The sequence below is a fragment of the Lissotriton vulgaris genome, chromosome 7, assembly GCF_964263255.1.
Source record: "Lissotriton vulgaris chromosome 7, aLisVul1.2, whole genome shotgun sequence".
In the NCBI taxonomy this organism is placed as follows: Eukaryota; Metazoa; Chordata; class Amphibia; order Caudata; family Salamandridae; genus Lissotriton; species Lissotriton vulgaris.
The window spans coordinates 1,656,420,406-1,656,446,682 of record NC_141695.1 but is presented as its reverse complement, the minus strand read 5'-3'; the positions used below and the strand labels follow the sequence as shown (position 1 = coordinate 1,656,446,682).

Below are 26,277 nucleotides of genomic sequence, written 5' to 3'. Positions count from 1 at the left end.
GACATTAAAACACCGGTGGTGCGGGGAGAAAGCCACCCTGATGCCAACTCTAGGTGCGACTAGTGCACTGTGTACACACTCGCAGCATGGGGGTATCACGCCAGAGTGTGCAGCGGGGAGAGACTCCAGTGCTCAAGCTGCCGCCCGTGCTCACAATGAAAAAGAAAGAGGGTGTCCCAGCTAATGAAGGAGACAGTATCACGCCGCCAGTGAGAGATCCAATCACGCTTGACGGGGCTAAAAGGAGACCGGGTGGCAACAAGGAGGGATTGACATGCCTTTGGTGCAATCATTGCACTGCCTTTGGCATAATTCGTGACGCCAAACGACGCACACTAATCAAAACTGAAGACGGAGCTGGGACACGGTTTCTGGAATCTTATCGATTCCAAGAAGCCTCGTATGACGAGAGCAGCGCATGCGCTGCTTATGTCCGGGAGACCTAACAAGAGCAGTGCCGGGAACCTGGGTTATTTGCCTCTGTGAAATCTGACTTTGTTTTCTAACTGAAGAATAACCATAGGGTACTCTTCCTTCTGTAAACCATTGGTTTTATCAGAGCGTCTAACATAGAGAAATTATTTGCAACAAATTACTCTCTAAGCAAAGTTGAATCCTAGTTTCTATGCATCCTGAACCGCAGACACAAATTCAAGCTAAAAAATAAGGGCATTCGAATGTTAGCCAGGGAAAACGAATGACAAGCCGCTATATGGAACTGCTGATGGGATATTTAGAAAAAAACATGTTTAGGAGAGACGGACGACATTTTGTTTGTCGCAGAAGTTGTGCTCTGCTTGCTCTCATCTATTCTTGACACATTTCACTTATTCTCTTTTTGCATGTGCAGAGTGTTTATCGGCCTCTGCTGTGGCGATTGTGGTGATATTTATTGTTGTGCATGGGGTTTTCTGAATTTGCCTAGGAGTCTCTGTATTGTGATGCGTTCTTTCTCCACTGAAGACTCCCACTGTACCTTTGTAGGTAGTCTTATGTTTGTTATGCCGTCTTTCATGGGTTGTTAAAAAGTAGGTTAGAATATATATTCTCATGTTTTTACCTTAAGTATCAATGATTTACAGTAAACGTAGTCTAACCTGTGCCTTTTCTAATTTGTTTCATATTTTTTTTTTCTTAGGGGTTCCCCAACAACTGCAACTCTGAAAACCTTTCCCTTTGGGGTTCTTTTAAAGTATGGCTGTCCTGGCACTTTGCTTGGGAAAGTGACTCCTGCGAGAACTACCACCGGGCTTTGGTAGTAGATCCTTTCTGGGAAGTAACTCCGCTAATGGTAAGTCAGCTCTGCATCCCTGAGACGAGGTAAGGTACCAAGACATGGTATTCTTTGCTGCAGACAGTGAAAAGGGACTACTTCCGGCTATATCAAAAGGGCATGGGTTCTCAGTGACTGTAGTGCAAAGTGATTTGTCTGCAGAATTCTATAAAAGATCAATGCATGTAATCTTCTGCTCTGTACATTTGTGTGCATTTCCGTCCTAAATATGAGAAATGGTGAAAGCGTTTTTATTTTTTATTTTATTTGGAGGAGTAAGCACAATAATCACAAAACATCTGGATCATACCAGCATGCAATACATATACAGCCGGGAGAAAAAGAAACGTTAGGTAAATAGATAAACATATGAGGGTAATAAGAGAAAATTGAACAGATGAAATGTAGGAGTACACAAATACTCAAAAGCAATATTTTTGCTTAATTTAGCAAGGGTCCTCAAATTCGAAAGAACTTCTTCCTGGATCGAGTGCCTCTACTCTTAGCGATAGCCATCTCTCTCTCTAGAATCTCCCTTAGCAATGCCCACCATTCAAAAGCTTTAGGCGGAGTTTTAGCATAATTGATATTAAAGGTCTTTATCCTAAGGATACATCTGTCTTATAGCCAACCATAATCTCTTTCTCTGCTCTATATAAATACATTTTTAGACGATCAGCTATGATGCCTTGTACCTCTTTCCAAAAAGTGGCCAGATCTGAATAGGTGGCAAACATGTGTAAGCAGTTTGCAGCTATCATTCCACATTTGGCGCATTTACATTTATCATTAGTGTTTATATTGCTAGGGTCTATCCATTTAACTATACGTTCTGGTGTATAATAAAGCATAAACACTGTTTTAAACTGTTGCAACCTAATATTGATAGAGTGGACCGCGTTATCCAAACTCTCCAATGATTCTTCTATATCAGCTGAGCTAACAACTTGGCCAAGTAGTTCAGTCCATTTTCATGCTATCCTTAGATTATCATTCTCCCAAGTTTGGGAGAATAATTGATATGCCTTGCTAATAGTCAGTTTTGATTCTGAATGTATATACTGCAGTATATCTAATCCCATAGGTTGTTTTATACCTCTATGTCCCAGTAAATAATCTCTTATCTGTAAATATTTATAAAACATGTTTTTAGGGAGGCCGAATGAAGTCTGCAGATCTATAAATATATGAAACCCAGCAGCATTGTACAGATGACTAAGCTGTCTAATACTGAATCTATCCCAGGATTTGGCTAGCGCGTCATGAAAAATATCAGGGAACATAGGATTATACCATAATGCCATGTTGAGTTGTATCAAAGGCAGAGTGGTTAACTGTGATTTCGTGCCATATGTAGGCTATATTCTTAAGAGTCTTAAATCGCACTCTCTTAAAATAATTTGGGTAATTTATTCTATACATGAACATAGTACTGTCATTACCAATGGAAAGATTGTAACAGCATTGTTGTCTTCTAGAATCAAGGAGATCTCGCAAACGTCCTACAAAAGAAGCCCATAATATAGTTTAAAGTCTGGAAGTTTAAGTCCACCCTTGCTATGAGGAAGTTTTAAATACTTTATAGCACGTCTCGGTTGTTTATTGCTCCAAATAAAATTAATAACCCCCTCAAGTTTTTAAGAAAAATTGTTTGGGACTCTCAAAGGTATTGCCCTAAATAAATAAATACATTTAGGCAGAACAATCATATTTATAATATTGCAGCGTCCTAGAATACTAATTGGCAACTTATGCCAGTCCCTCATTTTAGAAACCATTAATTTAAGTATGGTATCATAATTCAGTTTTATGACCTGCTCGTATATCTGAAGTAATCTGAACGCCTAGGTAAGTGGCTAACGTACAAGCCCCGGTTATAGCCCTTCTTGATTGAAAGTTAAGGACAGTCTGAGTTTTGCTAACATTAAGCTTATATCCGTAAACGTGTCCAAATATACTTTCTTCGGTTTGGATTGCTTCTATTGCCCTTGCGGAGTCTATAGAGAACACAGCAATATCATCGGCATTAGTGTTAATTTTCCATTCTTCAGAGCCTAGTATAACTGGAAGAATAGATGGATTGGAGAGCAGAGATGTGATGTGTGGTTCTATGTGTAAGGCAAAAAGTAAGGGTGATAGAGGGCGCCCTTGCCAAGTGCCCCTCAGAACCTTAAATGGTGCAGACTGATAGGCTATATAGATTAATTTGGCGCTCTGACAACTATATATAGCTCTTACCCAATCATAAAAGTGACCATTGATATTATATGCTGTAAGTGTAGCCCAGAGACAGTCCCATGTTACACGGTTGAATGCCTTTTCTGCATCGAGCATGATCATTCCTATGTCCAAATTAGTTTTAGAGGCAACATCAAAGGCAACAATAGCGGTATTCACATGCACAGTCCTGTCTCTACCGGATATAAATCCATGTTGCTGGGCAGAAGCGAGTTGTGTCATAAAGGGTGCTAGGCGCGTTGCCAATATCTTTACGAACATTTTTGCATCAACGTTTATTAATGATATCAGGCGATATGATCCGCACTCTTCTCTCGGTTTATTCTCCTTTAAGAAAAAAACAGTATTTGTCATATCCCAAGTCTGAGGTATCGATCCTTTTACGCTAATATGGTTCATAAATTTAAGCATTCCACAGGTAAGGTATCTTCGCCGGCTGCTTTCCCGGAGGGAAGAGCGTCGATGGCCGCGGATATTTCTTCCGCTGTGATTTCTAAGTTCAGTAAGTTTGCCTGCTCTGTTTCCAATCTATGAGTCTATGAAAAATGGTGAAAGCGAACGTATTTGTTTGCATAATAAGAAATCTCTTAATGTGAGTCTGTTGTGCCATGAAAGGTAATTAATATGTGTAGAGAGATGGCGAACTTAAGTATGACTTCTGAATAAGACAAGGTTATCAAGCTAGAATTGACAATCCCATTTTGAAAATTCAGCTTTGCTCTATTGCACCTGTTTCTGTGCCGGTTTACTCCTTTCAGGAAGTTTGAGGTGAGTTTTACTCTTAAAAAAACAATAAATGCAAGGATGCCGGAATATGCAGCGGGCAACGAGGCAAGCCAGGGACAACGGGGCAAGCCAGGGACAACGGGGCAAGCCAAGAACAACGGGGCAAGCTAGGGAGCTGCACAAGGAGATTAGAGTGCTCTACATGTGCTCCAGAATGGATTACACAAGGTCAGGTTCATATTTGTTTTCCATTTTTTTTTTCATTTAGCATGGGGGAGATTAAATGATTTACCCAGAATCACAGAATGTTGAGCAGAAGCCTGGACTTGAGCCTCGTCCTCAGATCCAAAGTCAGCAGCCTCGACCGTTAGCCCACATATTTTTCCTTATATAATATGCCTAACAGTATCTTGGGTGGTTTACAAAGTCGTCCCGTTTCCCGAATTCCCGAGAAGCTCTTGTATTCAGTGGGCAAGTCAAGTGTAAGTTATTTTTTAATCAGGTTACAAAAACAATCTTATTTCATATACACCTCAAATACATGTCCTCATGTGCATTTTGAAAGCAAACTCACAGTATGTGTGTACGTAGATATCTCTCTGTGTTGCGTAAATTGACCAGAACTGTTTAGTCCCTTTATCAAGTGTTTTGCAATGCCTTAGGTGCTACTACTCAGGGCTCGAAAAATGGTACTAGTACCTTGGAAAAGCCCCTAGACCCAACTGCAACCTACTTGACCTCTGTCTCTGAAAACGGAGCAAAAGTGACAAGTTAACAAGATTTAAAGGCATCTTTATTGCTCATTCCCTTTGTGAGCAATAAAAATGCCTTTACATTTTGTTATTTTGTCACTTTTGCTCCGTTTTCAAAGACAGAGGACAAAAGTTAGTTTGTCTTCCTACTCGCCAGAAAGGGCGAGTAGGACCTAAAAATAGCTCGTCCTCATCAATTCTACCTTGTGTGTGTCAAGGTCTACATAGGGGTTATTTATTAATATTTAAAAGGTAGGTATTGACTTGCCAAAAGATGTATTTTGACAGATCGAGTTACAGTGTTTAAAATGCCAAAGTCAAGTTGTAGTGGTAGACCTGAAGCCATGTTTAACACTGTCACTGCAGTGCATAGCACAATGTGTGCTGCATTCCACCAGTTGAATTTACAAGCCCGGTACATTTTGTACCATATACTAGACTGTTATATGAAAGTTAAATATACCAATTAAGCATATGCCAATTTGACCATGTTTAAAGGGGGTGGGCACAGTTGCTTTACTACTGGCTATTAAGGGTAAAGTTCACAGAGCTCTAAAATAGCAAAAAATATAGGGTTGAGTAAATGGTGAAAAAAATGGAAAAATCTTGCCTGACAACGCAGAGAAGGCAGATTTCCTACAAGATTTCAGCAGATAATGTCCAGGCTTCTAGGGACAATGAACCTCGCAGTCTCCCTGCTCTTCCTGCAGCAACCTCCATGTCGCTTTAGTTTGCCCTTAGAGGCACATGACCACCCCCTGGGAGGCGTTTTCTCCAGGGGTGGCATGCCATAACATCTGACAGATAGGTACTGCAGATCGTTTAACAGGGCAATGCCCTGCCATTTCTTTCCGGCCCACCACATTCTCTACCTACATCAAAGCAGCCTTCGGAGTACCATTTGTCCATCTTTCTGCAGGAGGGCTAGACTCGTATGGCTAATGAAGCCATAGAGAGGGTCTTGGCTTTGAAAATCGGAACTGGAGCATACACCTGTTATTTCCTAGTGTCGAAAAGGGGTGGAAGCCTTCGCCCTATCTTAGATCTCTCAACTTCTTCCTGCAATGGACAAATTCAATATTCTGACTCTGACAGAGATTATGTATGCCTTAGATCCAAGAGACTAGAGGGTATTTTTGGACCTGCAGAATGCCTATTTCCATGGTCCCTGTACCGCAGGCGCCAATTGCTTTTCAATGTGGTCAAGGAACATTTTAGTTTTCAGTGCTCCCCCAGTGGCCTCATCAGTGCGCCTTAGGTGTTCATGAAGGTGATGGAGGTGGTTGCAGAATATCTTTGGAGGTCAGGCATAGCAGACTTCACCCACCTCAAAGACTGGCTATTGAAGGTTGGCTTGCCACAGTCTACTATCCCTCATGGAGCACCACCTGACGATAGGGAACCTTTTGAGATCCTTAGGGTTCGCTATCAATATGCCAATTTCACACCTAACTCCTTTACAGAGACTTCCTTTCAACTTAGCCGTCCTCAATGTGGTGCGTTATTGGGCCTTCCGTCGGGATCAGCGAAACCAGAAATGTGGGCTCTGAACTTGATATTTCAGCCTCATATCTAGTTCTCAGTGAGGGTGACTTTGAGGCTTCTGGGTCTATTGGCCTCCAGCATTGTGCTAGTTGACCATGCCAGTTTGTTGTTGTATGTACTTTATTCAATAACATTTTTTATCATAAAAGCATGTACATTCTGAGTTCATAGTTTTAAAAATCATTATTCCATACAACTAGTATATAAATTCATCAAAAAATTTATATACTATAAAAACAATAACATTTTATAATGTAAAAACAGTATAAAACAGTACATCAGAGAGCGGACCTGCACACTGCCTAACTCATGCTTTTCGCTAGGAGCTTGGAGCGTGTTAACCATGCACAACCAAAGTATTTTGCTACCCCACAGACCAAGGTAAGGGAGGTGGTATCAGATTTCAAAATGCGTAGGGCTACCCGGTAATTCTTGGAGCTTGGATGCCGGTTTGTAAATGCAAGCTTTTCATTGGGATCTGAAGTTTCAGTGGGCCCAGCATCAAGAGACCCGGTCAGATTCTGTCCAGATTTCGGAGGAGACTGTGAAAGATGTGCAGTGATGGCTGCTCAACTACATTTGAACCATCTGCAGACCCCTTTTTCCACCTTGCCCAGAGATGACGGTGGTGAGAGACACCCCATTACTGGATTGAGGTAGTCATCTGAGAGAGGTGGAGGTCAGAGGTCTCCCGCTGAGACCCGTTGAGCCATCAGCCTGTTGGAGTTGTTGGCCATTTGCTTGGCGTTAAAAGCCTTCCTGACTAAAAAACTTGTTACGGATTACACATCTTGTATTGCTGTATATTCTTTAATATAGATAGTCATCTAATGATGATGCTGACCTTTCGTACTGGCCTTACCCAATCTTTTTGCCTTTTCATAATATTATTAATCCACTTTACCCTTACTTTTTGCTCCGTAGCGCTCTCGCTATGTTCATTCTCTGTCGGTACCTATGCACTGATGGGCTACACCAGGCCAGTCCAAGCGCTGTTCAGAGACAACAAAGTGCTAGCTGTCCAGTTGCGCAGTCATTTATTCAGATCTGTTGGTCAGTCAGAAGGTGGTGTTCCATTACTTGGTGCCCAGTGTACACATCATCCTCTGTTCTGAAGCAGATCATCTTACAATGGCTCTTCTTTTCCTGCGTCCTCTCATGTATAAACATTCCCAGTGCTGTGTATTAACCCCTTAAGTGCTGATGACGGAACCGCTCCGTCATCAGCTACAGGTGAGCTGTGCTGATGACGAAGCGGTTCCGTCATGGCCCGCTCGGCCCGCCGGCGCGGCGCGAATTTCGTGCCTGCGCTGACGTTCTATTGAGCGGGGCGGGCCATGACGGAACCGCTCCGTCACAAGCACAGGTCAACCGACGCTGGTGACGGAGCGGTTCCGTCACCAGCATGCGGCCGCCGCGCGGCCACCCCGCCCCCTTAGCACTGCGGCGGAATAGCCGCCGCAGTGAAGGGGTTAAAGGCCATGTTCCTTCTTTATGAATTGCTTTACTTTCCAGAGGAAAACACATTTCGCTTTTGCTTATCTTCTTTTTTATTTTACACGCTTTTTAAATTCCCACTGTGCAGTTAAGCAGTTGTGATTTGTGGTAGTAATTGAAAGTTTTTTGTTTTTTTATGTCAAGCAAAGCAACAAAAGAGGAAAGTAGCGGCTGCTACTGGCCGGAGGTGGTGAGGCGAGGGGGGAGAGAAAATGAAAAGGATAACAAAAAATAAACATTTACCTGGCCACGGCCGGCCAGCTGGCTGCCGCCTCTCCTCCATCCTTTTTTAGGTCTCGCCTAGCGTTGCTGCGCACAAGCGCAACTCGCTCAGCGAGATTTATTGCAGAAGAGTACTTTTACAAAAGGGCTTTAAGTCCCGCCCCTCATTTCCATTGGCTGGTGTCACCGTTTATGCTAAACGGTGGTCAGCCATTGTAAATTAACTATGTATGTTGCCTCCCTTTGGCTTTTTGTGCCGGCCCACTTGGACTGGCTCGCCTGCTTTTCTTCTGTCGTAAGCGATTTCTTATCTTTATGGGGCCATGGGTTTAAACACATGGCGCATAATGACAGCAGATCGAGGCATGTTTTGTTTTCCCTCTCCTGTCTTTTCCCGGCTCCTCCACCCCACTCTCTCTGCTGTCCCTCCCCCCTCCCTTCCAATCATTCATGGGGTATCTCAGGAAGTTCTATTTACGGGCTCATCTTTATATCGCACTGACTTCAAAGTCGTCTCTAGGCGTTCTACGACGGGCGTGCGAGATTTCGAACAGGTAGTGATGTCTTTACGGCTTTTGCTGAGAACCGCGGATTATAATATGCCAGATTAAAATATGCCAATCGCACTAATGCATGGATATATCGCACTGCTACAATAATTTATATAGCGCTTGGTGCCTCAGAAATGTGGCTTTGTGGCAAAGGGGTAGCTATATATAGTGCACCAGGTGCAGTGGCACCGGGCAGAGGGGCTGGAGGTATTAGAGACCGGTTTTTGAGGGCCTAGTGGTGCCGCTGGTTTGTCAAAAATAGTCAAGCTGCCTGGGGCTTAGGGTGCAAGCACACCAGGTGTGAGAAGGTAGAGAGAAGAAAGAAAGATTTTTAAAAAGTATTGGGTTCCATGTGAACATTTCCCTAGAGTTGCTTTTGGTTAGTTTACTCCTGTGTGGGATGTGTGACCACGTGGTGCAACTATCAGGTTACGGACGCAACGCTTAGTGCGTCAAATGAAGACGTGTGAGAGACCCATTCAGTCAATGGTTTTAAGGATGACGACAGATTTGATGACGAAGGAATAGGAGTCTCACTCGACTGACGTTGTCTGGCGATGGAGGCTTCATGTGGAGCAGTTAACGACTTCTTTAAGACCCCGCTCACTCAGACAGGTGAAGGCATTACACATCCGGGGCCTGGAACATGAGGCGCTTGGGGAACGGGTTCTGATAGAAGCGCTTTGCCCTGCACCTCACTTTCACATCCCAGGCCTGGAGCATGAGGCGCTTGGGGAACGGGTTCTGCTAGAAGCGCTATGCCCTGTGGCTCACTTTCACATCCGGGGCGTGGAGCATGAGGCGCTTGGGGAACGGGTTCTGATAGAAGCGCTTTGCCCTGCGTCTCACTTTCACATAAAGTCGGGCTGTTATTTACAGTGCTTAGAAACAGAAGCGTGGGATGAAGCGCTATATGTTTGCATTATTACTGCTGGCATAGAGCGCACTGAACACCTATGTCTGCACTCGCGGGTTCCTAGGCCCTGTTTAAAGTGCCGTCTGCTGGCGCGTAGGCGCATTCGAAGCCTGTGGTGATGACAACTTTCCACTTCTAATGACGTTGTACCAGGCTTTGTATAAGGGCAAGTGTTACACTCAGGGAAGTAGAGCTGTTATTTACTGTGCTTAGAAACAGAAGCGCGGGATGAAGTTCTATATATTTGCATTACTATTCGCAGCATAGATCGCACAGAACACCCCTGTGTGCACTCGCGGATTCCTAAGCCCGGGTTAAAGTGTCATCTGCCAGCACGAAGGCGCATCCGAAGGCTGTGGTGATGACAACTTTCCACTTCCAATGACGACAGACCGGGCTTTGTATGAGGGCAAGGGTTGCACTCAGGGAAGTAGAGCTGTTATTTACAGTGCTTACAAACAGAATTGCGGGATGAAACGCGATATGTTAGCATTACAATCATGTTTATTCCAGGCAGGCACTTAGCTCCGAGGCGTATGGGGTCACGGGGAGGACAAGGGGATCTCAGCACATTCTGGGTGCTTTTCCGCCAAGGCATTAACGTGTTCATTTGTGCATCGCGCTTTGACTTAAAGTGAAAGCGCAATGCAAAAATTAACACGTTGCTGTGTGCTTAATGGCGACAGCTTGCTCGTCCTTACAGCAACAAAACACACGGCACAAACATTTCCAGTTCTGAAGAACCAATCCAGCCTCCACTTAAACCCTATAAACCAGTTGTCTCCAAACCGGTCCTGGAGGGCCGGATCCATGCCAGATTTTTTTAAAAACTACATGTATCTCAATGGGGATATCCAAAAAATCTGGCATGGATCCGGCCCTCCAGGACCGGTTTGGAGACCGCTGCTATAAACCGAATCTCAGTCTCAGGCCTCAATCCTGCCCAGTGTTTTCCAACTCTCACCCAGCTCGGCCTGCTCCTTCGCTGAAAGGGGACGAACAACAGCCCAGTTAGTGGGACAGGCAAAACAGACTGGCTTAGTCCGCTCTTGGCTTTGTCCGCTCTTTCTTTCGGTTTTTCATTGAGGTAGTTACAATGCTATTACTTGATCAGTGCTTAATTAAGGGAAAAAAAGACAAAATCGTTTACAATGCCAATAGCTCAAAACAATGTCATTGCGAGACCTATTGCATTATAAATGCTTGTTGTCTTCTTCCTGTCTCAGCCGGCAGCAGGAAGCACCTGGGCTCCCAGACAATCAAAACGCTGCAATGCAGCATTGTGAATGGTCTGAGCGCAGTGGTTCGGCGCTCAGACAGGGACTGTGAACCTGGGTATGTCCACCACCTAGGCTGTAATGCAGCTGGGGTAGAGAACATGCCAAGTGTGCATGACTGTTTGGCCATCCCAAGACGGTCGGCCAAACTGTCATGCACACTTGGAGAGTGCCACCACTCCTCCCCCTGCAGTGCTCTTGTGTCATGGATCCCAACCCTGCCCAAAGGAACCAACCAAGCCACTGCTGTAGGAAAAATAAAATTATTATAATGCAACGTTATCATTTTAATTTTCCATTTTTCACTGCTGAGAGAGCTGTGGGGCAACGCTCCTCCGCCTTAGCGGAGTAGCTGCTCTGAAAGAGAACAAACTTTGTTTTAGTTCATAACCGACATTCGTCTTTGCGATGGGTGGCAGTTGTACACAGGGTGACCAATCTCAGAGCAGGAACATGCAAAGGTGTGGTATATGTTTTGCAAATGCTTGACTGCACTGCCCTTCACAAGTTCTTCAGAGTAGAGAGAACACGGGATAAAACTATACACTGTTTAAGGCTTGTGTGTTGGGAATGGGCATGGGTGGTCCTGTTGATTCCTAACTGATCTTTTCTCAGCATTACAACATTCTGGTCAAGAGTCACAAAAAGTCAATGTAACTAATATTTTTTTTTAATTAGTGTAGTAAAAGTTAAATTTTGTGGATCAACAGTGCAGGATGAATGGCCCCACTACCATGCATTGCTGAGACTCGCGTGTTACAAACAAATGTCAGCAGCAGGTGCTAAACCCTCTGCACTAACTTATGTGTTTGTTGAACGATCTTTATGAATGTAAGCTGATCAATGCTAATTGCATTAAGTCATCCACCAGCGTGGACTAAATTTAGAGCCTTCTACTTTATTACCAAAGACACTTGTTCCTAACCTTTGAGCACATCTGGCATATATCGTGCCAATTTAATGAACTCATTAAACAACAGGGGGTGGTGATGGACAGAGTTTCTGAATTAAGCAGAATACTCTCACCCAGTCAAGAGATCAGGGCTTAATCCAACACCGTTTTTTAGCTCACTGCACCATCCCAGCTCAGAACCTGGCTATATGCAAATTAGTCTGTCCCTGGCCCAGTGTATCATGGGAACAGGGCAAACCAAACTACCAAGCCAATTCTTTCACTGGGAAGGAAACAAGCTACCGGGGACCGGTTTCTGGCATTTCAGCCGTCTTCGGCCCGGCTTGCTTGAATCCTGATGGTGCAATGAGCTAGGGACTCACGTCTGAGAATACCCTTCCACGCTTATGGTGGACAAAATAATTAAACAACAGGGGGTGGTGATGGACAGAGTTTCTGAATTAAGCAGAATACTCTCACCCAGTCAAGAGATCAGGGCTTAATCCAACACCGTTTTTTAGCTCACTGCACCATCCCAGCTCAGAACCTGGCTATATGCAAATTAGTCTGTCCCTGGCCCAGTGTATCATGGGAACAGGGCAAACCAAACTACCAAGCCAATTCTTTCACTGGGAAGGAAACAAGCTACCGGGGACCGGTTTCTGGCATTTCAACCGTCTTTGGCCCGGCTTGCTTGAATCCTGATGGTGCACTGAGCTAGGGACTCACGTCTGAGTATACCCTTCCACGCTTATGGTGGACAAAATAATTAAACAACAGGGGGTGGTGATGGACAGAGTTTCTGAATTAAGCAGAATACTCTCACCCAGTCAAGAGATCAGGGCTTAAGCTGAGCTGGGATGGTGCAGTGAGCTAAAAACTGGTGTTGGATTAAGCCCTGATCTCTTGACTGGGTGAGAGTATTCTGCTTAATTCAGAAACTCTGTCCATCACCACCCCCTGTTGTTTAATTATTTTGTCCACCCTAAGCGTGGAAGGGTATACTCAGACATGAGTCCCTTGCTCATTGCACCATCAGGATTCAAGCAAGCCGGGCCGAAGACGGCTGAAATGCCAGAAACCGGTCCCCGGTAGCTTGTTTCCTTCCCAGTGAAAGAATTGGCTTGGTAGTTTGGTTTGCCCTGTTCCCATGATACACTGGGCCAGGGACAGATTAATTTGCATATAGCCAGGTTCTGAGCTGGGATGGTGCAGTGAGCTAAAAAACGGTGTTGAATTAAGCCCTGATCTCTTGACTGGGTGAGAGTATTCTGCTTAATTCAGAAACTCTGTCCATCACCACCCCCTGTTGTTTAATTAATTTAATGAACTCAGTCATTTCAATAATCAATATAGTCTCTTACTACAGTTTCTAGCAGAAGCCCGTTGCGTGCATGCTGAATAGTAATCCTTTAATCGACTTTGAAGAATGCTTTACACCGGGACTTCAAGGTTACCCAGCAGAAACAATTAATGCATTTTTTTTTTTTACAATTAGCCACTATAGTTATTCGTAAGATAAAGAAGGAACATGTGTGTTCATGGATTCCTAATGGTAATCTTGGAATTTGGTAAAGACTGCGTAAGTATAAACATAGGACAACCAAGGATTTTTTGTGTATTAATCAAAATTAGCCTTAATTCTTTTACTTGCCCCTCTTTCTTTCAAACTTTTTTTTATGAGGGCATCTCACCAAACCCTCATGTCATTGGGGTCTCACTTTGGTAAGCCAAACTTGGCCCCGCCCCCCCATACTTAAAAAGTTGCTCGCCTCCACTTAACTCCCAGTAGAATAAAAGGCCTGTCGGGCTGTGGCAGTCACTTTTTTTTTAAATATTAAGTATTTTTATAATTAGTTTACAAAAACAGCACTGTCACAGCCGTAGTCACAGAAAGATATCAATAGCACTCTACATCTGCTTATCATGAGTTATTGTTTTAGCCTTCCCTCCCACCTCCTCCCTATTTCAGTCTTCATGATTGCACCATATGTCCCATGTCTTATTGTATTTATGTGGGCAGCCTCTCGCTTTATATACTGTTCGATCTGCTGACCTACAGATATTCATCCCATGTAAGCATTATCCATGCTAGGGGTGGCGGTGCGATCCAGTGGTGATCTACATCTCGCTTGGCGACTAAGAGGCCCATTGCCACTAGGCATCAAGCCTTGATAGTGTTGGTTCCTTATAGCTCAATCCTTAAGAGTATGTGCGCAGGGGTCAAAGGACATCACACATTCCGTCCAGTCTGGAGTAGATCTCCGACCAGCTGCAGTCAATTTTGAGACATCTCAATTTCATGTGAAAGAAGTTTGCGAGCCCATTGCTGCAGCATGGCAAGGTGAGTGCCTTCATCTACCAATCCAACAAAGTTTAGTGGGATCATAATAAGTGCAGATGAAGTATTTAAATTATAGTATTCTAAGTTTGACCGATGTGACCAGGCACCTGGCCACCAGATTAGCTTCCACCTACTCATCGCCCTTCATTGGACCAATAACAGGGTGCCATCTATCTCTTTCCTGTGGAAAAAGGTCAAGAAAGTGTATAACGAGATCTATGTGTGAGTGATGTTCCTATCCTAACTAGTGGTTCTATAATAATTTTAACTTCAATTGGGTTGAATTCCGTGAGTACCCAAAGGCGGTAGGGATGAATGGCATGCTGAAGTTGAAACTACCAGAAGAATTGGGAGAGATGTAGGCCATACTCTGCAGCTAGTTGGTCAAATGTTTTGAGTTGCTCCCTCTCCCAAATTTGTGCTACTTTTGAGATGTCAATAAGGTTCTCTCGCCCGAACCCTGTAAGGTTCGAGACCTGTGGTAGCCAAGTATTGTGTCACAAGTGGTTATCTCTGTAATGGTCTTGAGACAGGTTATGTCTCAAGACTTTGTGCCAGGTGGTCAGTGGTATCCTAGCAATCTTGATAATCCCCCTTGGCAACAAGAAGCCATATAGAACTGCCTCAAGCTTCCAGGTTCACATATGTCGGATCGGACTTGTCAGCCACTCTTGACAATGCAGACTAGGGAAATTACCCAGGTGACCACTTATTTTTTTATCTTTCTTAACCTTAAGAATGTGGGAAATTGCCAATTAATGTTCTTGTTTCTTCTTTATAATGATACTTATTATGAAAGGTGTTAAATATGGATGAGAGTGTTGATGGGGCTCGAGTTAGTCTCAGAGAATGGAGAAGGAAGTGGTCCTTTGGGTGTATAGGAAGAGAACTTCATCTGGATATTTTAATGTTTACCCACCTGCCATTAAATGTATGAAAATTGCCGGTATCAATCCATTAATAAAGTATTTGTAAAGCACGCGCTGTCACTCCTGGGAGGATCTGGGTGCTGTGCCGTGTCAAACAGCTAGATCTTGAGTCCCTTTCTGAAGTCTGCTAGCGAGAGGGGTGGGGGGGGGGCCTACGGAGCTGGAGGGGAAGGTTGTTCCAGGTCTTGGCAGCGATGCAGGAGAAGGAGCGGCCACTGCTGCTGCTGAGACGGATGGTCTGGACTCTTCTGAGGAGCTGGGTGTGGATACCAGTTTAGAGGGCGTTGCCGTAGTCAAGGCAGCTGGTGATGAGGTATGTGCGTATGAGCCAGTGGCGTAGCTAGGGGGAGCGTTGGGGTGGACTGCCCCCGACGGCACGAGTTTTGGGGACCACCCCCCGGCCAGTTTTAATTGTATTGTAATTGCATTTATATAGTGCTTACCACCCCTGACGAGGCGTTGATTCGCTTTTTTTGGCGGGTAGCACGCTACTCCGGGATCCATAGCAGATTTGTGTTCAATTAGTCTAGTGAAAAATGCAAGTACATTTTAAGTGGTGGATAGGTTAGTCAGTTATAGGTTAGTCAGTTATTTGGATTCCGATTCGGAAAGATAGTAGAATCTTGAAGACCGCTACTCCGGAAATCCATAAAGGATTAATTGGAGTGAGAAGGGTAGCGGAGGGATAAAAGGGAAGAAAGGTTTGCATTCATGTAGCACCTGTTACCCCTGATGGGTGTTGAAGCGATTTGCTGGCGAGTAGGTCGCTACTCTGGAACCCATAAAGGATAGTGTTGAAAAAAATTGTATAGTGAAGTATGAAGTAATTTGAGTGGTGGAATGTTATTCAGTTATTTGGATAGAGAAGGGTAGATTGTGGGATAGAAGAGAGAATGAGGTTTGTATTTATATAGTGATTGCTACCCCTTGATGGGGTTTTGAGGTGCTTCTTTGGTGAGTAGCACGCTACTCTGGAACCCATAAAGGATTAGTGGTGAATTAGTATAGTGGAATATGGAAATAGAGAAGTGAACATGTTAATCTGTTATTTTGATTGAAAAGGATAGTGGAGGGCAGAAGAGTGAGATTTCATTTTTTTTTTTTTTTTTTAGGTCATAGCAGTATGTGTTTTTGAGGGGAAGAGTTTATAAAGGTTTGTTTTGGGAGATCGGTATAGTAAAAAGAAGTGTCAGATGATGCAAGGAGGGGTAGATTTAGAGAGAGTCCAGAAAGGGTTATTTTGGGGATCATAACAGTGGTATGAGGTTTGGGATAAATGAGAGAGTTGATGTATTGATATATGTATAGGGTGAGAGATAGGGTAGTGCTTTGGAAATAGTAGTAGAAAGAAGTTTGAGATGAGTCAGAAGGTTGGGCCAGAGGATATATTGAGAGAAGTATAGGCTGAGAAATAGGGTAGTGCATTTGAAATGCTAAATTAGAAGAAAGGGATAAATATATAGATCCATAAGTACATTGAAAGTATTTAGATGCATAGAGGAGGTAAGTATATATAGATTAAAGATATTGATAGAGGTACAGGATGAGAAATAGGGTAGTGCATTGGATATGCTTTTTCAGGAGAAAGGTAACAGATGCACAGATCCAAGTACATAGAAGGTACATAGATGCACAATGAAAGTAATTACATGTAAACCCCAATTTTTTTTATATATATTTATTGATTAACAACAACATAATTATTCTACATGTTAACCTGTTGCGGCCGCATGAATAGCCTTACAGAGCCCCCGCTCACGCCGCCGTGGGTGGCAAACACAGCCCTAGCTACGCCACTGATATGAGCCCCGCTACTTGCAATTGTGGCAAGTATTTCGGAGGATGGTGTTGACCAATTAAGTGGCAAATATATGCTCTGTGAAATAGGTGCACACATATGAGGTTTGGCCGTTATGTTCTTGCAATTTCTAAAGCATATTTTACAGATGTTTTGTCTTTGGATTTTATAGTCTACGACTTAAAGCTAAGTTCCAAATGTTGTACTTGTTGGAATGCATGTTATTACTTTCTCTATATGCAACAATATTCCCTTCTTACTTGAAAAGTATTCCTGTCTCGCGTGCAAAGTATGTTGTTGTTTGATTGAAATCTACCCCAGATAAACATTTTTTGGGCTGGCTGACTGCGTCTCTTGGACCAGCTATCCTTCACCGCATCTGAAGATGCTGTTTGCCTCTTTATAGCAAGAAGAGGAGGCCGAGAAAGCAGCCAGCATTGCATATGACGTGCGAGCAGCCTGGGCGAGGCAGTGATTCCGCTAATCACCCCTACTGCTGGCTCCTTTCTTTTCTCAAGCCCTCTGGAAATCTACCCTGGAAACGCGAGACCTCCGAGTGGGGAGATGCAGTTATCTTGGAGCTCGGCCGGCCGCTCTCAAAAATCACGAAGACCGGCAATGCTGCTCACGAGGATAGAGTGACCACACGTCCCGGATTTGCTGGGATAGTTCTGGGTTTTCACCTCCTGTCCCAGCAGATTTCGGAAAATTTCAACGAAAACGGTCGGAGGTGGCTTTTTACTCCATTATTGGAGCTTTCATAGATTCACATGCTCGAATCATTCCCAGTCCTAAAGATAGGAGTCTTTGTTACATAAAAAACCAATGCTTAGTAGTAGCAAACTGAAAAGAGGCCTAGGCCCATTTCCCTTTTGCAAACCATAAACTTCGTTATGTAAAAGAGACCAAACTTCTCCCTGAACCAATCAGTGCTCCTCATCCTCTAGAACCTTTTGCCCCCTCAGATTTTCTACCGCATGTTGTGCTAGAGAGTCTCCTTTGAGCTCTGCTCAAACTCTTCAGTTTCTACTCAATGTGGATTGGATTTTAGAGTTTCTTTTTCTTCAGATTTGATTATTTGGATTACTACCTACTATTTCTCCATCTTTTACAATTGCTGACAAGGAGAAAAGAGGTTTATTTAGAGCCTGTGCCACCTGTTGGAAGAAAAGGCTCTATACAGACGATCCTCATAAGGATTGCATCTACTGCCTTTATCCAGACCATCAGGCAAAGGATTGTAAGGTATGTCGTACCTTTTCAAATAAAACTTTGAGGGATCGTGAAGGAATGCTTTACTATGGCTTCAAAAGCTAAAAGCCAGGAAGGAAGTCCTGTCTAGTGACAGTGAGGGGAGACTTCAACTCTAGGAGATCTGCTTCATTTTTGAGATCTCCTCAAGCTCATACCTCAGGGGAAAGACCTGAGAAGGCCCTTAAAAAGACCACCCTAGGGTCTTCTGGGCGCAGTCCCTTTAAATCTCCTCCAAGCAAGGAAAAGGAGAGCAAGGGTCATGCTTCGGGGGTAAAACATGCCAAGAGGACAAGCTCAGAGCCCACAAAATCACCCCCTAAGGTCAAACCTTCAGACAAGAAGCCGGCCTCCACACCTCCTGAGGGAAGATTGGTAAAATCTACATCGTCGACGAAGAAAATGACGTCGTCGTCGACGAAATCTGAGGAAAAACTTACTTCTAAGGCTTTCTCCCCGTCGACGGTACCACCGTCGACGACAGTGTTGACGTCGAGATCTGTGTCGACAACGGCATCAACGACGACAATGACCATGGCTACGATCGTGTCGTCGACGGGATCGACGACGACAGCGACCACGGGATCGTCGACGGCAACAATGACGACAGAAACGGCAACGTCGACGGTAGCGTCGACGACGATAATATTGTTGCGGTTTCGACTGCGATCTCGTCGAGCCCGGCGATAGAAACCCCCCCAAAAAAACTGTTTTTTGCCAGGAAGAGGACAATATTCCCGGCGCTTACCTCTCTAAGTAAGGTGACACCTCTGGTACCATCTCACCTGTTGGAGGAGGAGGGGTCAGAAGAAGGGGAGGATGATGGCGGTCCTTTTGGCTAGGCTAGTAGCCCGTCACAGTTACATGTGAAGTACCAAGAGGATGACTCAGAGGACGAATATGAGGAGTTTCAAGATCGTCCCCAGCAACAATACCGCCAGGAGTATCAAGAGTTGATGGTGAGTGTTCCATCTTCATTGCTAAAGGATCTGCAGTTCATGCTGGAGGATTATAAAAAGAAACATCCTGTATCTCATACCTCTAAAGAATTACTGGAGGCTACGCCTCAACCACGCTCTATACCAGGTACACCAGTGCGAAGGCGAGAGATTTTACCAGAGCCCTTGCCTAGATCTCCACCAGCAAGATCTCAACAAGAACCAATGACCACGGATGATGATCAGGAGGAGGGAGAGATAACGGACCCTAACAGTGAGTGGGACGATTATCTCATTCCGTCGCCTTCTTCTCCTTCACCAAAGCCTGTCAATTCACCATTGGAGGACATCTGTGGGTTTCATAATCTAATGGAGATAGCCACAAACAGATTCACACTCACCATGTCAACTGACAAAGCAGAATGTTTCTTGTACGACTTCAAGGAACCTCATCGTAAGGCAGTTCAGCCCCTACGATTGTCAGTCATCTATGGGAAGAAGGCCTGAAGGTCATGGAGACACCGGCAACGGTGACTCCAGTACTCGCCAGACTGGACAAAAAATATAACGCGCATTCGGATGCTCCATCTTGTCTTCTAGTCCACCCCAAGCCGGACTCAGTCATAACCCAGGCGGCTCAGCAGAAATCAAGGAATCCATCAGCTCCTATTACTACACCTCCGGACAGAGAGGGTAGGAGATTGGACAAGAGTTTTCCTCTATGTCTGCCTTTCTAGTTAGAGCTGCGAATGCCCTGGCCATTCTGGGCAGGTACGATAGGCAGATGTGGTGTGACCTCTCGCCTTACATAGACCGCATTCCAGAGGCTGATCGACAGGAGGCCAGAAAGATTCTGCAAGAGGGGGAGAGGACTTCGGCTGAAGTCATAGATTGCGCTATGGACACCACGACCACAGCCTTCAGATCTTTGGGAGGAGTGGCAGTCCTACGCAGGCAAGGATGGCTAAGAGCAACAGCATTTAGGCCGGAAGTTCCAAATAAGATCTTGGACCTTCCTTTCAATGGAGAGGATTTATTCGGAAAACATATAGATGAGGCACTGCAAACTATCAAAAAAGATACTGATACAGCAAAATCATTAGGAACACTACAATAAAGGAAAGTTCCTTTTTGAGGCTCTAAAGGTAGAAGCCAATCGTCTTTCAGAGGAGGATACGAGCAAGGAAGATATTCTTCTTACGCCACCTCATCTCAGCCCTACCGTCAGCAGTATATGCAACACCAGTCAGGAGGCTACACAAAATCTACTCCTAGAGGTGGAGGAGGTTGTCTGGGGAAAGACAACACCCGACGACAATGACAACCTTCAGGATCTTGCTACACCTATCCTTCATACGTCACATGTTCCCCTGGTGGCAAGATTGCTTATTATCTCCAAAATTGGCAGCAAATAACTACGGACCAATGGGTCCTCAACATAATTCAATTCGGACACACTCTAGAACTTCTACAAACGCCCCCTTGTACACCGCCGAAACATCAAGATGTCAAGCACGTACATCAGATGCGTCTTGAGATTCAGACAATGCTCTGAAAGGGAGCAATAGAACCGGTGCCGAACTCCCAGAGGGGAAGGTGTTTTTACTCCCGATTTTTTTCTAGTCAAAAAAAACATTCTCCAACGGTGTCCTATTCAAGACCACAGGTCCCCAAACACCTATCTCAAGAAGCAATCTTTCAGAAAGTTTTCTCTTCCAGACATCTTTCTACTTTTAGACCCAGGAGATCATATGACCACATTAGAACTACAGGATGCGTACTTTAACATCCCCATCCATCCTTCCCTCAGGCAGTACCTTCGTTTCATGGTAGCCGGAGAACATTACCAATTCAAGGTACTGCCGTTCGGCCTGAAATCAGCCTCAAGAATTGTTACAAAAGGCCTGGCTTCAGTGGCGGCTGTTTTAATGAAACAGAAACACCAAGTATTTCCTTACCTCGACGACTGGATGGTCAAGGCACCATCAGCAGCATTGGCCCCGTCGTCAACAGCGGCTTGAGTGGAGTTGTTTGCCAGGTTAGGTCTGACTGTAAACGAGGAAAAATCATCTCTTCAACCGACAAGAAACATCACCTTCTTTGGAGCAATACTGGACACAGAGGTAAACAAGGCGTTCCCCTCCAAAGAAAGGCAACTGAGAATGATATCTCTTTTTCAAGACTTTACAAAAAGAAAGTGTCTTTCAGTACGCAAGTACAAGTCATAGCTGGGAACAATGTAATTTTGCATTCCCTTCGTACCTTGCTGCGGATTAAGGATGCGTCTGTTGCAAGAGCAACTAGATATACAATGGCATCAAGCGGAGGGATCCTTCGAAGAAATAGTCAAGGTGACACCGATCATGGTTCAAGCGGCGACATGGTGGACCCAAAAGCAGAACGTCTTGCAGGGTCTTTAATTCCTTACAGAGCCAGCCCCACTGGTAATTACTACAGATGCGTCCCTAGAAGGATGGGGAGCTTTCCTTCAGGACCTCCAAGTCAGCGGCCGCTGGAAGTTGCACAAGCAACAAATGCACATCAACTTATTGGAACTCAGAGCCGTCCGCTTGGCATTGCTAGCGTTCCTACCAAGGATAAGAAGATCAGCTGTGTAAATAAGAACGGACAACACAACAGCGATGCACTACTTAAACAGGGAGGAACAAGATCACTCTCCCTGTCTCAAGAGGCCTAGAAAGTAAGGGATGGGCACTGCAACACGAGATATCCATAACAGCGGAACATCTCCCAGGGGACCAGAATGTCAAAGCAGATACTCTCAGCAGGCTCAAATACACCTGCCACGAGTGGGAGATCAACCAAGGGATTCCTAGACAAAATCTTCCAAAGATGGGGGGAACCGACCGTAGACCTCTTTGCAACAGCAGAGAACAGGAAATGCCGGTTCTTCGCAAGCTGGCTTTCCCAACGGGGATCTTGGGGGAATGCGTTTTTGATGGCATGGTCAGGGGTCTTTGCCTACGCCTTTCCTCCAATTCCCCTCCTGCCACAAGTTCTTATGAAGATCAAGAAGGAGCCGTACAGGATGATCCTGATAGCCCCATGGTGGCCCAGGAAGCACTGGTTCATGGAGCTTCTGCTGCTGTCGGAGGTCCATCTGATTCGCCTCCTGCCAATACCGTCGCTTCTGACGATGTCCCAGGGATAAGTGCTCCATCCGGACCCGAAATCATTGCACTTAGCGGCCTGGCTCCTCAGCACTGTGAGTTTCAACATCTAAAGATCTCAGAGGAATGCAAAGACATCCTATCAAAAGCCAGAGCAGATAGTATGAACAAGACCTACAGAATGAAATGGAAAAGATTCTGTCTGTGGTGCCAAAGATGTAACATTCATCCTCTGAATTCGGCAGCGCATGAGATTATTCCATACATTTTACTTTTGGCTAAGTCGGATTTGGCTCATGCATCTATGAAGGTACATTTAGCTGCAATATCACGCTAAACAAGGACTTCCTCAGGACCGTCTCTATGGTCTGCAAGAATCATTAAACAATTCATGACGGGATTGTTCAGAGTTTTTCCTCCAATAAAGCCTCCACCACCTCTCTGGTACTTGAACATATTTCTTTCTCAATTAATGAAGCAGCCCTTCGAGCCAATACACAGGGCAGACCTCAAATTTCTATTGTGGAAAGTGGCGTTTCTCATCACGCTCACTTTGGCCAGGAGAGTGGGGGAATTACAGGCTCTCACAATTCAAGACCCTTTCTTGCAATTTGAGAAGGACAGAATGATTCTCAGAACTAATCCGAAGTTTATTCCAAAGGTACCAACTGACTTTCATTTGAATGAGCCACTAGTTCTAAAACGGTTCTTTCCTCAACCAACAACAGCGGCGAAAAGAGTTCTCCATTCGCTGGATATCCAGCGCTGTCTCAAATTCTATTTACAAAAGACTAGACCCTTCCCCAAGTCTTCACAACTTTTTGTCACATTCAGCGCACCCAGGAGGGGCTTCCCTTTGTCAAAATGTGGAATTGCCAGATGGATTTCCAGTGCGATAGAATTTTGTCATCAGGCAGCTGGAAAGCCTCTGAATGCACGAGTTTGTGCCTATTCGACGAGAGCAGGGTCCACCTCCACTGCTTTGTTTGCGGGAGTGCAGATCCAGGATATCTGCAGGACAGCAACCTGGAGAATTACGCACACCTGTAATTCTATGCTGATAAGCGCTGTCATTCTATGGCCTCAGTTAAAGTAAAATTGTGGTCCTTCTTCTATTTTTGTTAAATGTCCCGGTTTTTTAATTGAAACTTCTGGTCACCCTACATGGTGAGCACTCCGCTGGAAACCCCAGCAGAGGGCAGGTTTCCAGTAATGGTTCGGGTGCATGTTCCTGTCCCCATGGGCCAGTAGTAATGTTTGGAAGTCTGAGTAAAACACATTATATCCGGCCATGTTGTGCTTGTAAACGACCGGCGTAGCAAGTGCCAAGGTCCGTTATAAGTGAACATGATCGTACCTGTGCTCATAAAGGCTGGGTGTGAGCTCCGGGTCTGTAACAGTGGAATAGAACTGTAGCCTAACTCCTGTGCCTATGCAACTTCCGGGTAGTTAGGTGAGCCGAGGCCTGTGAAGGCAGTGTGGGTGGTAAGGTGATATGGGGTGTGGTGGTGGTGGGATCGCCTTCCTTGTACCTTTAGGGGCCGCTAGGGTTTCCAAGCCAGAGCCCGTGCCTTTAAAAAGCAGTACTGTCGCTAACTTGCTGAAAGCCTCATTCTTTACTAAGTACAGATAGATCTGCAGAGCAGTTTTATCCGAGGGTCGGGTCCCTGCCACCCAGCACTCCTTGAAAGGCTGAGTAACTTTCTTCCGTACTGCCTGCCAGGGAAGCGCCTGTGAGCGGCGATGCAGCCGGCACAAGGGCTCACGATTGTGCTGGGAGCTCGTCTTGGCACGCACAGTAATTGCACGTGCAGGAATGCCAGGTCTTGTCAGAAGAATCTGGTTTTAACACCTCCAGCGTGTTTTAGTCGTTTCTGTAGCAGTACGTGACACTTGTGAAAACCCTAGTAAAACAAAAGTCGTGCGCTATAGTCTTCCGTATAGTTGTTTTTTTGAAGCATTTTCCTGAAATTCTGTTGGCGACACCACACGTCGCACGACATTTTATTGCGACAAAGATAATTGTTATGAAACAGATCTATATGAACTTTCCTTGTAGCGCTTTTTTAATGTCATTGTTTTTGTTTTGTTTGTTTGGCAAACGTTACACAACGTACCGGAAAGTGCTTAACGAGTCTGGGAGACTTGGCGCCCTCTCTCTCTCTTGCTTCAGAAACCCTGTAGGTGCCGCCTCCCGTCCTGGAGGCTAATTCAGCTCTCAGTCTCAGCTTCCCCGCAGGGCGGACTGTGGCACACAGAAGAATGAAAAGGGTGCTGCAGGCTTGCTTTTTGTCAGTTACTGGAAATAAAGCTCTCCTCGGTTATTGTTCTATGTTCCTGGTATCCATATAGAAGCCACCTGCCCCGGGGGTTATTGCAACGTCTGCTCAGTCTGAGTTTAGCCACCACATGGCTCTTGGTGGAGAATAAACCAGTTCCCCTCTGGTGAAGCAGCTGAGGGACTTCTTGCCTGCATGAGTAGGAATACCCGCTATTGAATGTGCGAATAGACTAGGTTATGCAGAAGACTGTCTTCAGGCGTAGAGTGGATGGAATGTGCCTGCCAAGGGCAGAAAAATATAATGATCCAAAGGGTTGGGGATTATTATGTGTTTGTGTTAAGAACTATATACGTTGGTTCCAGATTTATATTATGGTGTAATATTAGGAGCTATTTCTAAAGCAGGCAGAGAGTACACAATTTATTGCTAATGTGAGGAAATACAGGTTCAACGCTAGCTCAAGGTGAAAAGGGTAAACTTGGGAAGAAAAAGTTGTCTTCAGTGGTTTGTAGAATTTGGTGTCCCATAAGTGGTCTTTGTAGATCTCTCACTAGTATCCTGTCAAAGCGTAAAAACAAAGATGACCGTTACGGCCAGGGCTCGAGTCGGGGTACCACGCGGGTGGACTGCGTCCCCCCACTTATTTTACCGGGTTTTTGCTGGGTGGACGCCGTCCCCTCTGCCCCACTGTTCTTTCCTGGAAGAAGAGCTCGATGCCTGAGGCCACAGTTGGTGAAATTTCGACCAGTAGTTATACAATAGTTATAAGGCTGCGCGTGCTAATTGTGGTTTAAAAGCCTCAGTAATTTTGAACCCATAGGATAGAGCAGAGAGGTGCCTGTTGCTGTTGAAATGCGTGAAGCTAAGAAGTCACAAAGGGCATCCGGGCTGGCTCAGTGTGACAGAGGGTCAAAGTGAAGGACTCCCTGTAATGAGAGGGGACTACCTTTCGTGACGTCACTTCCTGTTGTGACGTTACTTCCGGTGACCACCTAACTTGGAGTGTCTTCCCACTTCTTTTTTTAGGACTTGTGCCCTGCTTACGGCAACCTTTGTACAGATCCGAATGACGCATTGGCCATGATTTATACACATTTATTCATGGTAGAGACCTTTTGTTCTGACCTCTCTCGTTTCTGCATTTGAACTTCAGATAGACTACATTTGTGGCTCTAAGGAACAGATGACTGTTTTAGGGGTTGCTTTAACCTTTTCCTTACCACCGCCTCCTCTGCTGTGTCTATAAAGGTAGATGGCTCTGTGCTATTAATTGTAACTATTATTGACATTAATCCAGTGTCTGGTGAGAAGCCTCACTCGCCACCAAATTTAGATCAGAAGGCATTTGAGGTGATTATGGTTTCTAATCTCAAACTGTAGATACTTAGAAGAATGGAGGCAAAAAAGACGAAGCCAACGTCAAGCTGGCTCTATGGTACCACGTATAATGTTGTTGTAAACGTCCTGCAAAATAAATTGACTACAAATACTGAGCCCAAATCAGTAGCAGAAATCATGTATATGAAGCTCCCTAGCACTAGTGAGGGTCAACACATATTACATGCATAATCATAACCTTAATTAACAACTTTACAACAAAAGCTACTAACAGATTTTTTTTTTTAAACTACCGGGAATTTAAAACTATCTTGTTGAAGTAATGAACAGCACGAAAACATGACACCTGAGAAAAACTGCATTTGTTTATTATTATA

General features: G+C 44.7%; 1 protein-coding gene across 1 annotated transcript in view; it reads left to right on the top strand.

Annotated features, from left to right (window-relative positions):
• Positions 1-26,277, top strand: part of LOC147706221 (chloride channel CLIC-like protein 1) — a 748,927-nt gene that overhangs the window by 447,758 nt on the left and 274,892 nt on the right. Inside the window, exon 2 of the mRNA XM_086932650.1 lies at positions 1,139-1,291. Coding sequence (XP_086788776.1) covers positions 1,139-1,291 — 153 coding nt within the window. The remainder of the gene's footprint in view (positions 1-1,138; positions 1,292-26,277) is intronic.